This window comes from Metopolophium dirhodum, chromosome 4, assembly GCF_019925205.1.
Source record: "Metopolophium dirhodum isolate CAU chromosome 4, ASM1992520v1, whole genome shotgun sequence".
Taxonomy (NCBI): domain Eukaryota; kingdom Metazoa; phylum Arthropoda; class Insecta; order Hemiptera; family Aphididae; genus Metopolophium; species Metopolophium dirhodum.
In genome coordinates, this window is record NC_083563.1 from 13,561,148 (window position 1) to 13,576,732 (window position 15,585).

A 15,585-nucleotide genomic window follows, 5' to 3' on the forward strand; every position below is an offset into this window, starting at 1 on the left:
TTTGTAGCATCCCGTGCCCTATTTTACCAGTCCGCGTCTATAGTTATTGTATATATCTATGATTAATATTTACTGTTATAATTTATAGTATAATATATCTGTGGCGATGATCAATACCCAATTAGCAGTAATTGGTATAATATTATAAAATATAAATTATACCAAACTAATTAGTAATTATTGTTTAAAAAAACTGTAAAACAGGTAGGTATACTATCTTAAATCGTGGTACTAAAAGCTACCTTTTTTCCATTATTTCCTATACCGTGGTTTTTGAAAAACCAGTGCTGATAGATATTCAATAAGTAAATTACATATTTATTTACTGGTCATGCTGCTTATCATCTAATGCCACCGTATAATGATAACGGATCACACGTGCTTTTCTGTTGTACTTGTAAGTTGTTACTTGTTCTGTCGGACTGGGGTTCGTACTCTGTTGTCTGTACTCTCAACTTTATCCGGTCTTTACTTTTTTTATTGTAATATGGTACCTATTGATTGTTTATTATAGTTTCACTTCTGAAGTTCTGACGTGTAAATTACCACACTTATATTCCAGCAAATGATTTTTAAATTAAATACATCATGATAAAATTAGATACATCGTACAGTTTAGGTTCCATTATTGAATCCAATTTCTTGGGGATTTCAAATGATGCCGAGCCGGATAATGTTATTGTCACCTTATCGAAGAACATGGTTACTTGTTTTCACGTAAGTATACTTGTCAGTTGTCACCTTATATTACACACAGCTTCATCATGGTGATCTATGTTTAATGTTTAGATGCCAAGTCAAAATCAGGTGCATTGTTGGAGCAGTTCCGATAAATTGTCTTCTGGAGTGATATTTGATCCATCAACTAATTGTTATTATGGTGTTTTTAACCATACTAGAATTGGCAAATGGTTACGTAGCTCTTTAATGATGAAAGATATGAAGAAATTTAATGTGAGTTTTTTCATAGTATTTTATAGTAGGTATATTTTGTAAATGTGTCATTTTATCTGTTTTTATAATAGAATAAAAAAAAGAACAAACATTTAGAACAAATTCAATTTCCTAGTATCTAATCACTATGTTAAGTCAATACTTCTAATAATATTGAAATTAAAAAAAAATAAAGAATTGTGGGTATACCTGAGTTTTAGATGTTTTACATACCCACCTAAAAATTAGTTCATCAAACTAGATGAATAATTAACTTTGTATTACTATTAAGTTATATATTTAATAAAGTATCTGTTAGATTGGTTGAACTATTAATTAATTTACTTAAAATTATATATGTATAGTTTGGGTGGGTTGAAAGTAAAACAATCCTTAGTATTTTTCAATAGGTATAATTAGGGAAAACTAAAAACAGTATTATGAAAAAACAGGAGTATTTATGCAACACTAGTTTTTGTTTTTTAGGTGTTATTCAAGAATGAATAACTATTAGATTCTTGACATTTTCACCAAATATTTTGTACAAGAATCATTTAAAAAATATTGTTACTCTTTTTATAGACCTTTTAAATTGTTGACTCTTTTCAATTTATATTGACAAAAAAAATGTTGTAAGACAAAAAGTTTGAAAATGTAATATTATGTTCATAAGTTATAATAGTTTAAAAGTATTAAAAATATATTTGCTTAATTTTTTTTTATTGACGTTTGAAGTTTTAATTTTGACTTAGGTAATAAGACATTTTAACAAAATAAAATCTTTTGTCTTCAAACAATTTTAGTTTTTATGTTGTTATTAAAAAAATATTAACCATAGGGACTCAGAATTTTTTGCCATAACATATATAATTATTTTAAAAACATCTCTAGTAGACCATAGTTTTAACTTTTCAAACAGTTTTACGGTAGGTATATGTTATATAAGTCTTATCTTTTAAGTTAATACTATATTATGGTAATTTTATTACTATATAATAAATTTGATATTTAGGAATAAATTGTGTTCAACCTTTTGAATTACTAACGGAAAGTTGGTAAAAGATAATTTTGGTTGCACATTTATATAACAATTATTAATGCCACTGAATTTTCATCATACCTTGACATAAGTAGTACCTAACTCAGGGTTTGGCAACTTTTTCCTTCAAGCTATATTAAACATTTAAAGTATATAGTGATCAACAACTATTTATTTAGGTATATTATTTATATTATTACATGCAGCATAATATAAAATTGTATAGTGATATTCTTTTATTATTTCTCTTTCGGATAATTGAGTGTTTTTGTACCTACTTTGTTTATAAACCGTAAAAGTGTGTTTAAGATTACACATGTGATATTGGTATAATTTTTTTTTAATACAATCGACTAGTTGATCACAATTCACATGCTGGAAATCCCTGACCTAACCTGTTCGAAAGATACTATATTTCTCTCTTATGATTAATATATTATAGCAGTGCAATACAATTAATCGCAGTTAAAATATAATAAAGTAATTTTTGTCCTTACCAATAGTTATATACTTAGATTTGATTTCATTCATATAATCATATTGGTAATTTTAATCACATTTATGTAAGATAATTAAATTTAATAAATAATCATTCTTTATTTGTTTTACAGTTCACTGCAAAAATTATTAAACTTTTAACCAGATTAGATTATAAAGGAGCAGTTGCGGTTTTTGAAAATGGTCATTGCGAGTGTTTAAAAGAAGCAATTGGTAATAGGAAAAAAACCAGAGATGCTGTCATTAATGATGGCGAAACAATTGAGTTAGCTAAATTATGTATATTCAGGACAAAAGCTATATGTATTATTGTGTCTGTTGATAGCAAGGTAAATATAATTTTTAGCTAATTTTGTACAAATAGTTGTTTACATATTATGTATACTATAACTAATTGAATATTGTGATTTCAGAATATAAAAACATTACGATCTGTGCCATTAGAAGATACTTTTTTGCCAATTAATTTACAAATATCTTTCAAAAACAAAACTGACAAATTACTTGGTTATTGTGTTAGAGAAAATTCTGATTCACTTAATGTTTTAACGTTTTGTAAGTATTGTCATCTGTTATTTTTTCATTAAGAAATGTATGTATATTCATTTATTATTACACATTTTTACTTTGGAATATCACCTTTGTGTCTTGTTTTATTTGTTTATCAATTTTTTATTTGTATAGGGTCTAATGGTTACTTGTATTCTAACGAGCTATACGCCGAAACTAGCAGCAATGATTTTCCTGGTAAACAGTTGACAGAAATAACTTTAGTTAATTCAAACAAACAAGTAACTTTAATTCAACTAAGTTCAGATTGTATTGGTCTTTATGGAGCAGAACCAAAAGGCGATGGTTAGTAAAAAATATTATTACAGTTGTTTATACAGATTTAACATTTTCTTTAATCTCATTTAAAAAAACCAAGTACAAATTTGTGTTGGCTAATTAAAATTAAAGTTTTTCATTTTATATTGTACTTTATATTAAAATAAAATAGATATTAAAGTTCAAAAATATATTTGTTTTTATAAATTTACAATTATTTTTTATTTTTCAGGAGCTGCTTTAGTAATATACAATTTTCATTACAACATGGTAGTTGCCGTACAACATTTTAAAGTCTATACCAACCCTCCCAATTTATGGTGTTTTGGAAATCATTTACTCTTAGTAACGGGTCAAAACTTAGCAGTGATTCCTTTTACATGTGAAAGGAATAATTTATCCTTGTTAATGGATAATAATTTAATTAAAATAAATGATAAATATGAAGAAACTGAATGGGATTCTTATGCAAAACAAAAATGTGTAGATAGAATTTCAACTTCAGCCTTATCACAATCAAAGTAAAAATTATTATTATTATTTATTTATTTTTACAATATTTGACATTATTTATTTATTTATTCCAGATTAAATGAAATGATAATAACTGACCATATTAATAATAAAAAAGATAAATCATTGATTCGGTTACTGGTTGAAAACAACGATATTAGCGATACTTCCTTAGTTGAAATATTGTCGTATTGTAGTTTAAACATAACAAAACATTCAAATCTTTTGTTAAAATTATTTGCATATCCACCTTTAAATAAACCATCTTGTTTACGGCGCCAATTACCGTTTGAGAATATGCTGATAATTATGAATACTTTATATTCACTTATGAAGGAAAAATTAATTGAAGAAAGATTAGTTGATTGGATGACACTGATGATAGACTGCTCATTTCAACAAATATTATTGTCAAATGATCCTAACGTACTTGAACTTATTATAAAAGTTCAAAAAGATATTAATAGCAAATGTGACTATGTGGAATCAGTATATAATATAAACAACACAATGTGTGTTATGAAAAGTAAAAATATTAACAGTAAGAAACGAGATGGACCTGTCAATAATTTATATAAAATTGAAACAATTAATTTATATTGAGTAAATTTGTATTTTAAAAATAATACTTGTTTTTTTTTTACATCTACAAGTTGACCATAATACTATATGCATATATTCCAGTGCATTACTTTGCGTTTATTGCACTTAGTGTGAACTATTAGTCCATCTATTTTTTTTTTTTTTTATTTGAGGTCATAGTTTTTATGAGCCAGATTGAAAGCGTTGATATACAAATAATCGTGTTGTTAGTGAAGAATATTTTCATTGAATATATTTTAATGTTATTGAAAAATTATTTTACAGATATTATTGTTTTATTCCGAAATTTAGAATTTTGTTGTATTATGTACATGTGTTTAAATAACATGGCGAGATATATGTATCATTGATCAGTTAATGAATAATAATATTACCTACAAATAAAAGATTTTTAACTTTGTTATTATTTTTCAACGAGTCATATTAATAAAAATATCATGTCATACTACAGTAGAAATTATTATTGCCTAATAAAATGTTTGACTGATAAATATTTCATGCGATATCTTAGGACTTGTTTAATACTAGCATTTTATACACCTTATTGGAATTTGAACTAAATTTTGATACACAATACATACCTCTTAAATTAGAATTGCATAATTTACTTTTATTCTGCATTTTTTGTTTGTTAGGTACTCTATCTTGAATTATAATCTATATTTTAATTAAAAACTAGATTATGTATATTTATATATGGTTTTGTGGAGTATAGGATTCGTTTCCTCATTATAATATCTTCTCGAGTTCTGGACCATGTTTATATCATGCATAATTAATATGATTCATGATATTTACAACATGCACAACAGTCTGATAATTGAAGAGATCGACGTATGGTCTGAGACATTGCTCTGTGGTGAAATAGACATAATACTGTAACATGAGTACTTAATGTTATATTGTATGGTGAAATTTTCTTAGTGAGTAAATTTAGTTCTTTTTAAGAGATTTTCAACTTTTAAATTTTAATAATATCTTGTAGGCTTTTGGTTTTATATTATAGATTGTGGTGTTAATCACAAACTAAGATTTTAGTCATATATACAATTACATAAACTTATTAAATGGTTTTGATCTCAGAATATATGTTGTATATTGTATAATATTATGTTTATAAATTATACTCTACCCATAGAAGTACAGACTACAGAATACAGAACCATTCAAATTTCAAGTATTGAACCAAACTTTCTAATCATGGCAAAATAGATTCTTTATGACCATATGGGCATATCCACACATGATAATATAATAATAATTTTTAATTATTGTTTATATACTGTATCCAAGGTGGATGTAATGGATTTATATTAGCTTAACTTACAAATGTTAATACATGGTTGCCACTTTAACCTGCGTAGTATAGGGATTATTCGTGTTTTTTTTGGAAAATATATGGATTACTTTGAACCTAGACCCTTTTTAGATTTTATAGCTTGTACGATTACACAATAATACATAATACACATTGTGCATATGTGTATATTTCATAAATATTTTTTCTTATTATTGTGTTAATAGCTTATACAATCCGTCAACACTATACCTAGTTAATGTATACCTATATATCTGTGTACAAACTTCAAAGTATGTCTGAGCTCGATACCGGATACATTAGCGTATTTTCGGGGGTAGGGGGGGGGATCTCTAAAACGTAAAAAACATTAATAATCTCAATATTACGCGGGTTAATGTAGGTACCCTAACGTACGTAGCGCAGCTTGTGGCCGTTTAATCGTGCGACTCATTTCGGGACGTTATCAGCTGGAGTCAGGTTTCGTAATATAATATGATATTGTTCTATGATAATAATATATGAAATATGAATTATGTAGTTGTATTCCAAATTCCCATACCAATACCGTATATTTTGTCCAGTATCGGAGTCGGAAATTCGGCATACCCAATGCCCCGTGATTTTAAATTTTTCATCATGACTATAATAATAATATGAGTTTTAGTAGTTTTAAAATATGTTTTAATAGTTTTAATTTTCATTATGTTAATACAAAATATAATGGCCAACTCCATCTACAATTTGTTCGAATTGAAAAAATATTTTAAGTATTTTTTTATAATTATATTAGGGTTGATGTATTATTTTGGTGTTTTCACTCATTTTTTTGAGTTGGACTATTATTCTCAATTTGTTTATCCACTGGAAATTAACATTTCTAAGTGTGTAGTTAACGCACAGTCTGGTGAAACTGATCAACTACCTTGTATTAATATTAATCCATTAGAATATGATCTACTGTTATCAAATAATACTAAATGTAATAGAAATATTCATTTACTAGTATTGGTGAAATCAGCATTAAATAATTTTGATAGACGAAGGACTATTCGAAAAACTTGGGGATTTGAGAATCGATTTTCTGATGTACCAACTAGAACAGTTTTTATATTGGGAAAATCGTTTGATACAGATTTAGAAAAACGGATTAAAGAAGAACACGAACAGAATGGAGACATTGTACAGTATGATTTTGTTGACGAGTACTACAATAACACCATCAAAACTATGAATGCAATTAAATGGGCGTCAACACATTGTAATAGTTCAAGATTCTATTTTTTCTCAGACGATGACATGTATGTTTCTATGAAAAACGTGTTACGTTATTTGCGAAACCCTATTGAATATCCAGAATATTTAAGTAAAGAAGTTAAAGGAAAGCAATCTAAGCATATCTTGCCATCAGATATAGTATTATTTACTGGGTACGTTTTTAATTCTTCACCACTGAGACATCAAATAAGTAAATGGTATGATAATTTTATTTTTTACTAGTTTTTTATTTCGGTACCAATGTCAAACAATCTAAATTAATGTCTTTATTTGTTACAGGTATGTGTCCCTTTCGGAATATCCATATCATATGTGGCCACCATACGTTACAGCTGGCGCTTATATGTTATCCAAAGCAGCTTTAGTCAAATTTTATTATGGAAGTTCTTATACAAAGCGGTTTAGATTTGATGACATATATTTAGGATTATTATCAAAGAAATTAAATATAAAACCTCTTCATTGTGAACACATATATTTTTATAAGAAAGATTATTCTATGAGTAGTTATAAATATGTTATAGCTAGTCATGGATATGATGATAGTGAAGAGCTACTTAATGTTTGGTTGGAACAAAAAAGTAATGGAAACGCATAAGACTAATTAAAATTAATAAATTATTTTTGATGTTACCAACTTTAGACAATAAAACAAAATATATATTTTTTAAATTTACTTTTATTGTTGAAAAAAAATGTATCGTAGAACATAATTATTATATAAATTTATATAGCTATAAAAAAAATTGTAATATATTTTCAGTTGGAATCAATTACCTGATGTAAATAACCTGATGACTTACATTTTATTATTAAATGTTGTTTAATTGGAATCTTATTTTTGTTTTAAATTGTTAAGTCCCAATTAATCCTAACACATATTAGTCAATAGCAAACTTGTAAATAATTCTTATTTTTACAGATACAAAAGTCATTCTATTTGTTGTTATTTACCAGAAAGTATAATAAATTATAACATAATATAACATAATACATGTATAATTATATAATATATACATAGTATTATAATTGATCTAAGCATAACTGCATAAGACATACAGATAATTATAATTTATATCACTAAAAATGAACAGTACCTCTACTTCTTGGCTAGGCCACAAAGATTAAAAAACCAAGGCTTATTAAACTTTAAGCCTGAGTAATGTGGGGTGTCAATTTTGATTTCAATGATCTAATATTATCAATGTGTACGAAAACGATTCTGAGTGGTGACGGATCATCAGCCAAGAATATTTTATATTATATTTATATTATTATTATTATTATTAATACGGTGGTCGGTTAATTAATATTCTTTGTATATATAGTGTTCTAAAATTTCATGGCATTTATTTTTTTGAAATATTTCATTTTGATGAAAAATAAAAAATAAAATTTTAATTTAAAACTATAGTAGAAAGTGCAGTAACATCTCTACTTAGTAAAATGTTAAAGAAATATTGCTTATACATCGTATATTATATAAATTACATAAAAATTATCTATCTTCTATCTTTATGTCTTAATATTTTTAACTATAACACAAAAGTAAAATCGTTCTTCGTTAAATGTCTAATTTCGTCCAAACTTTAACTAATGGTAACTATATAAAAAAACTATGCTCATATATTATTTATATTTTTTGGTTACAGTATGAACTACTTACGTGGAAGTGTGGAACATTATTTTAAAATCTTAGATATAAAATAAAATATTTCATGAATTACCAAATTCAAAAAAATGTTTGATCCCACTTCTAACTTACAAGGAACTTAACATTCCATTTTCAAGTTTTTTGACCAAGTGAAAATTTCATGTCTATAATTAGCTCAACGTGAGACATAATATTTTGAAAATGTTATGTTGTGTAGAAAATGCTTTTATAAACATAAAATGGAAAATGCTCAACCACGGGAGCATGTCGCATGCCGACTGAACTTGACCAAAGCATTGTGTAATAAAATTTTCTGTACGCCGAATGCCGATTTATATTCCTTGTTATGTTTTTCTACGTTTACAGAATTATAGTAGATACATAATACTATTGATTATAATTATTATAATATTTAAATCAATGATAATAGATTTAGTAATATTACGATACTCACATACCATACCCATACCAGCCATTAATAATAATGATGTAAAACAATTAAAAAAAAACGTAGAAATTATTATGTTTGACTATTTGAGAATAAAATCCTTAAATTTCAGAATCGGAAATCTAGCTACCGAAATTCATCCAATCTGGTTAGAAAGCTGTCAAAGTAGCTCGTAAAACAATTAACAAATAATAACCCTATGACGGAAATACGGAAATACTCATTGACATCCATAGGAATGTTAGTACCTATTGCAACAATTTATGGGAATTCGAATGGCGGCGTACATCAAATAATAAACTCAAAGAAATCAAAAATACTACCATAGGTATATTGGCCTAAATCCCATTAATTTAATTGCAAATACGAAGTAGGTACTGAAGTAGTTATTAACAGACTACGTAAAGGTCAGTCAAAGAACATTAAATAATATTGTCAATATTATTTTGGGTTATATTATGACTCATACATTATTCAATATTACAATTAAAATATACAACTTAAGAAAAAGTGAGCAAAACATATGAAAAAAAGTGGGGAAGTGGGTGTCGTTCTGCTGTACAGTAGGTTACAAGTGGGTCACTGTTTAATGGATGGTATTAAATTTGAATTCAATGATATAATATCATTGTATAAGAAAAACGATTCTGAGCGGAGACGGTATGTCAGTCTAGGTATGAGACATAATATATTATACTTATCTATGGTATTAAAAAAAAAATTGACCTATAGGCTATAATAGGTACCTATAATAAATTCCAATGTGTACCAACCTACCCAATATAAAACCTACCAAACCTACCCAATATAAAACCTACAGTGCCCTCCCCACACCCAATGGCCTATGTTGCCGCGGGTTACCCAATAAAAAAAAAAAAAAAAAAAAAAAAAAAATAAATTCCAAATTAATCATATCACAATATCCATTAGGTAGGTACTTATAACGCATTATACATCAACAACAAACCGTGATACAATCATAGATATTATAGAATAGTATACTTTAGAAGTTTCAAGTACCCACGAATAATATTATACAATCACAACAAAATAACTAAAATAGGTAGTAAGTTATTCTAGGTTTTTTAATATGTAATTTCATCCAAATTTGAACTGAAAATGACTATAAAAATAAACGTATTTTTTAGATTTTTTGGTAACAGAATTAACTACTTACGTGGAATATTAATTCAAATGTTCAACCCTTTGATATAAAAGTTGAACATTTTATACATTTTTAATTACAAAATAATTATTCAATTTTAAATTTGATAAATCTTGTCAAAATTCGATTTTAAATGCTTATAAAAAAAAATTATGCCTATGTACGTAACTGCTATTGTAACAATATATCAGGAGCCTTGTATTAAATTTTCACGCTTTTTTACACAACAGATAACATTTTATTGATATTAATTCGAAAAAAACTAAAAAAATTGAAAACTGACAATGTTCGTAAACACCCCAAAACAAGTGTTTAAAGTTTTGACACGCGAGCGGGGTGGAGTGACAGAGCTATGGGTACCTCGCAAGATTTAAAAACCAAACTAATGACTTATAAAACACTCGTGTCCAAAATTTGATTTTTATATAATAACCCCAAGTACTCGTGCTATATTCTGCATAGGAATTAAAAACGTATGTCGTCATTGGAAAAAGTAAAAACTTAAAAAATTACAACAATAATACGGCAGTAAGCGTAATAAGCAGTACTTATCTCTAATATTGGTCAAATAATAAACAAAAATATTTAAAACCTTATTAAATCAATGCTATGCTATAAAATAAGTGTATGGACGTTTATTTTAGGATTGAGTGTTTATTAGGGGAATTATTGATTCCGCCGAAACTACCTGCTTAGGAAAAAGGTTTTTATTGATTCCGCCGGCTATTAATTCCGCCCGCTACTGTTTATAAAATCTAAATTTAATATTTGATAATTTAAAAAATAAAAATTTGTGATAATAACTTAAGGTAGGTCTCGAACTCTCGACCAACTTTAATTTAAGTATTAATTTTTATTTTCTTAAGCCAAAGTCTTGTTTATGAATGTTATTTGGCCCTAAATTGTATACAATTATATAATAAATTCTATGTAGGTAAAAAATAAAAATGCATAAATGTAAATATTTTTGATCATAATATTTGGTCACATGTCTAAATTGAATAAAATGATAATAATAGTATATCAGTATAAAATAAAAATGTATAAATGTAAATCATTTTTTTCTAATTAATATTATGTATATGATATTTTAAAATGTATAATGTAAATTGAATAAAATTATAATAATAATATATAAGTATAAAATAAAAATATAGGTATAAATCAAACTACTTTTGATAATATTTGGACACATGTTTTAAATAAGTGAACCTAGAAATTTTATTATCGTTCAAATCATTTGATAAATTTTTAATACTTTGTTTTTTTTTGTTAAAAGCACTAATTTTGCTATTTTTCTCGATGTTTATTCCGTTTATATGTATGTAAGTGTCAGTTTGTATTTTTTTATTTAAAACATGGGTGAATAGTTTTGAAGGCCTTTCCAATTCGTCTTCCGATTTTCGTTTGAGTCCATTAGAAAATGATTTTTTTGTTATACTTGATTCAGTTTCTTGGTGATGGTTGACATTATGTGTACTTTCATCTTTTAAAATGTTCTTAACTTGATCTAGATATATTTTCGCAGTACACTTTTTATGTATGCACTGCCATTTAAAAGCATCCAAATATTTCACGTAATCTTTTTTATAATATTTACTATTATTATACAAAATCAAATCATTTTTTCGTTCACTTGATATAATAGTAAAGTTCATTGTAATTAAAAATGTAACAAATTTTAATTAAGATCCTACCTAATACAAATGTGCGAGTGTGTGACACTTTATACTAGTGGAGCAATTTCGTTAGCTAGATGGATACTGTCGACACTGACCAGCAACTATGCGAGAAGTAACAAGGGAAGTCCATATTTTAACAAGCGGAACCGAGCCAACATAAATATACTATTATTATAGTCTTATATTTTATCTTAAAGATAAGATTTCAGTTAGAGTCATAGGTAGGGAATCAGTATAATAAATACGTAGCTTAATACGTTATAGCAATAGGTACGGTTTGAAATAAAATGTATTTACTCGTGCGCTACACGCATAATATTATAAGAAACCTGATGGTTGTAAAAACATTAATTTGGCACAATATCAAAAATAGATTTATAGATTTATAAAATTTATAAATTCACTTATTAACTGTTTCCAAATATTACCAAAAGTAGTTATACACTTTAATTTTGAACTATACAATTTAGACTATATACAATTAACAATATATGTATATTCACATACACATATTAATTAAATACTAATATTTTAATTTATAGTTGTATATATTGTCCAAATTATACTAAATAGACTATACATTTTAAAATACATATACAAAGGGGGGGATGAATAGTGTCCGGCGGAATCGATGTGTAAATATTGTAAACGGTAGCCGGCGGAATCGATATGTAGATATTATAAACAGTTGCCGGCGGAATCAATTGCCGGCGGAATCGATACAAAATCGGCGGAATCGATATGCGCCCGTTAATTATACTTGGTGCACGGATCAGTTTTGTGTCTATACCTGTTCAGTGGATTTCCGAACATTTTGGTTGGATGGAGATACTGTTAATCCACGTAGCACAGCAGAACACATGGTAAAAGATTGAATTTCCTTATTCAAAAATCTCGTTTTGCAACCATTAGACCTTAGGTATAATATATTAATATGTTATTCTGAGTTTAGGCCTTTATGTTTGTAACCGCCTATATGAAGTACCTAATTATATGTCAAAAAAATATTTTCTGAATTGATGTGTGTTGATCGATAGAATATATTATAATCACCAACGGTGTACCAACTATATATTTTATTATTATAACGTAATACAAGTGAGGCGTACCTACCTGCTGTAACTTTTCAGAGTTTATATTATAATATTATTACACATATCATTCGACACCGACGATTCTTATACTATAGTCGAGGCCATGTCTATGACGATTATTATCGGGTTACAAATATTTATGTTTAGAAAAATTTTCCTCCACGCGTCCACTGAAGTGATTGGGAGTAGATTTGGAAAGAGCCAAATCGTCAGCACTAAAGTCATCAGGAAAACTCTCACTTGAAGTTGAGCTTCTTTAAACTAGTGTGGAATAAATAAAATAACTAAAAATATGGAAAAATGACCTAAAAATATAAAAAAAAAATGCAAAAAAAAAAATTAATAATTTAGATTCACATGCTATAGAAACACATTTTGAACTAGCAGCTGAGCTAAGAAAGCATCGTCTAAAAAGTTCCAAAAAAAAAAAGAAAATTCCAAGCCCAAATAATAAGCTTGGATTTGTTTACTTGTTTTAACTGAAGCCTAAAGTCAATACAAAGACAGTCTTCTTATCTTATCGAAAAAGAAGGTATATATTTATAATACCATTAATTTCACTGATGACGACAACATTATGTATATTGAAACCGATATTAAGAAAATCATGACAAAATATTGCCATGAAGAAAATTACGAGCAAGATAAAATTTAAATTTAAAACCCGGAACGGAATGGACAGTTTATTTAATCATGGGACGGTTACCAGACGCAAAACAACGCTATCTTTTTGACGTAAATGAGACGATTTTGACGGGACATTTTCTGTTTGAAATTTGAATGATTATCATCAGATAGCGCCCTTACATTAGAATTTTCTAAATGCGAATGTAAGCTACTGTCTATCGATACTTATGACGACGTGACCGTTTATTTTGTTAAAATTAGATGAACAATAATTTTGAAGTTTGGACGACTGACGTATCACGTATCTATACGTATTATTTTTATTACATAAATATCATAAAAATAAACATATACACGGTTTATAATAATACCAAATATGCCCACACTTTACAATCTACATGGATGACTTAATGAAATACCAGGTAAAATGCATTTTAACCTGATAATTTTTCTCACATTATAGTAGGGATGGCCTAACTTTTTTGATTAAGATCTACAAAGTCCCTCACTGAGGTCTGAGGGTATATATTTTTTCTTTTAGGATCGACTAATGTAAAAAAAATGTTTTATATTAATAATAACATAAAACTGTAAAGTTATTTAAAACGAAGACGCTGCTCTAAATGATCATCAGAAAGTATAGGTCAGTGCCTATATTCAGATTTTATAACTTTCACATATGAGAAAATGCCCTTTCACACGAACCGGTTAATCTAAACTATATATTTAATAACTGTATCTATTAAAAGACAAATTTATAAAAGTAATTAATAAATTCTAACAAGGGGGATCGACTTAGAAATCAATCGTTTAACTACCCCTGCATTATGGGTACTTAAATACCTATAAGATGAGTCATATGAGACAACGAGACATTTTATTCTAGTGAATATATTACAGCAAAATAAGTTTTATGTCTAATTGACAATAAATTGTATTGGCTCCTATATTTGTTCCTCTCATTAATTTTTTTGGGTTTTGCATTACCTACCTAGTACAGCGTAGTACCTAACTTTAAAACACTAAACATAAGGTGGATAATACCTTAAATATTTATGTAAATGGTCCATGTTTTTGTGCATATCATATGAGAATTTAAAAATGATTACAAGTGGTTGAGAATAACATCACAGTCCTTATTTTCAATATTCTATATGCATTACTCATTGTATATTAGCCATTAGGTTGGTACCTACTGATATATACCCTATAGGATAGGTACAATTTTCATTGATAACTATACCTATGTCTATAATCTATATAATTATATGGACTATGGAAAACCTACCTTGGAAAATAAATAGATAGGTAAACTTATGTGTAATATAAAATTGCTCGATAAAAAGTTTATAAGAAATGGTACCTACTTAATAAAATCAATTCCAAAAGTAAACCATCTGAGTCTTATTTCTAATTCCAATGGCGGTCGTATGAAACTTTCAAAGTACACCCAATATCTTATCCAAAAAGGATTTACGTAGGGCGTTATACGTACATAAAAACACATATTATTGTCAAGATGTAGAACCAATTATCCTTATTTCTATCGGAATCTAAAATATATATTTTTAATATAAGTAGCATTTTTATGTTTTTTGATATTATTAATATAAAATAAATTATTTTGTTATAATGACGAACATTTTTTTATTAAAAAATAAACAGGCTAGGAGAGTACTATAAGACGTACCAAATATTGTCTTCTGTATTGTGTATAAATATAGTTTCTTAGCCATGGACTTAGCTTGAATGGCTCATATTTGCGTACCTAATATAAACTCAGGACCAAATAACAAATAAAATTGACGAAGATGTTCAATGTTCATTGCCCAGATGCATTATTCTGTCTATAGGATTGTTGCAACTTATATAGGTACCTACTCTATTCAGGATAAGAAATAAGGATGCTCAAATTTGCGCATGAAT

At 27.1% G+C, this 15,585-nt stretch overlaps 2 protein-coding genes across 2 annotated transcripts; both read left to right on the forward strand.

Moving 5' to 3' along the window:
- The first annotated feature begins 381 nt into the window (after nucleotides 1–381).
- LOC132942869 (nucleolar protein 11) lies at nucleotides 382–4,859 on the forward strand. The gene is made up of 7 exons (XM_061011545.1): nucleotides 382–717; nucleotides 790–954; nucleotides 2,584–2,799; nucleotides 2,884–3,025; nucleotides 3,155–3,325; nucleotides 3,531–3,819; nucleotides 3,886–4,859. Exons 1-7 carry the CDS (start codon nucleotides 589–591, stop codon nucleotides 4,412–4,414), a joined length of 1,641 nt encoding a protein of 546 aa, XP_060867528.1. The 5' UTR covers nucleotides 382–588; the 3' UTR covers nucleotides 4,415–4,859.
- A 1,286-nt stretch (nucleotides 4,860–6,145) lies between these two features.
- Nucleotides 6,146–8,115, forward strand: LOC132942955 (beta-1,3-galactosyltransferase brn-like). The gene is made up of 2 exons (XM_061011677.1): nucleotides 6,146–7,186; nucleotides 7,269–8,115. Exons 1-2 carry the CDS (start codon nucleotides 6,417–6,419, stop codon nucleotides 7,585–7,587), a joined length of 1,089 nt encoding a protein of 362 aa, XP_060867660.1. The 5' UTR covers nucleotides 6,146–6,416; the 3' UTR covers nucleotides 7,588–8,115.
- The last annotated feature ends 7,470 nt before the right edge of the window (nucleotides 8,116–15,585 follow it).

Excerpts from the sequence above, each read along its gene's own strand:
- LOC132942869 (XM_061011545.1), top strand. The coding sequence starts at position 589 with ATGATAAAATTAGATACATCGTACAGTTTAGGTTCCATTATTGAATCC. Across the intron at positions 3,026-3,154 it reads ACTTAATGTTTTAACGTTTT|GGTCTAATGGTTACTTGTAT; the intron begins GTAAGTATTGTC and ends TTATTTGTATAG. Across the intron at positions 3,820-3,885 it reads TCAGCCTTATCACAATCAAA|ATTAAATGAAATGATAATAA; the intron begins GTAAAAATTATT and ends TATTTATTCCAG.
- LOC132942955 (XM_061011677.1), top strand. The coding sequence starts at position 6,417 with ATGTTAATACAAAATATAATGGCCAACTCCATCTACAATTTGTTCGAA. Across the intron at positions 7,187-7,268 it reads AGACATCAAATAAGTAAATG|GTATGTGTCCCTTTCGGAAT; the intron begins GTATGATAATTT and ends TATTTGTTACAG.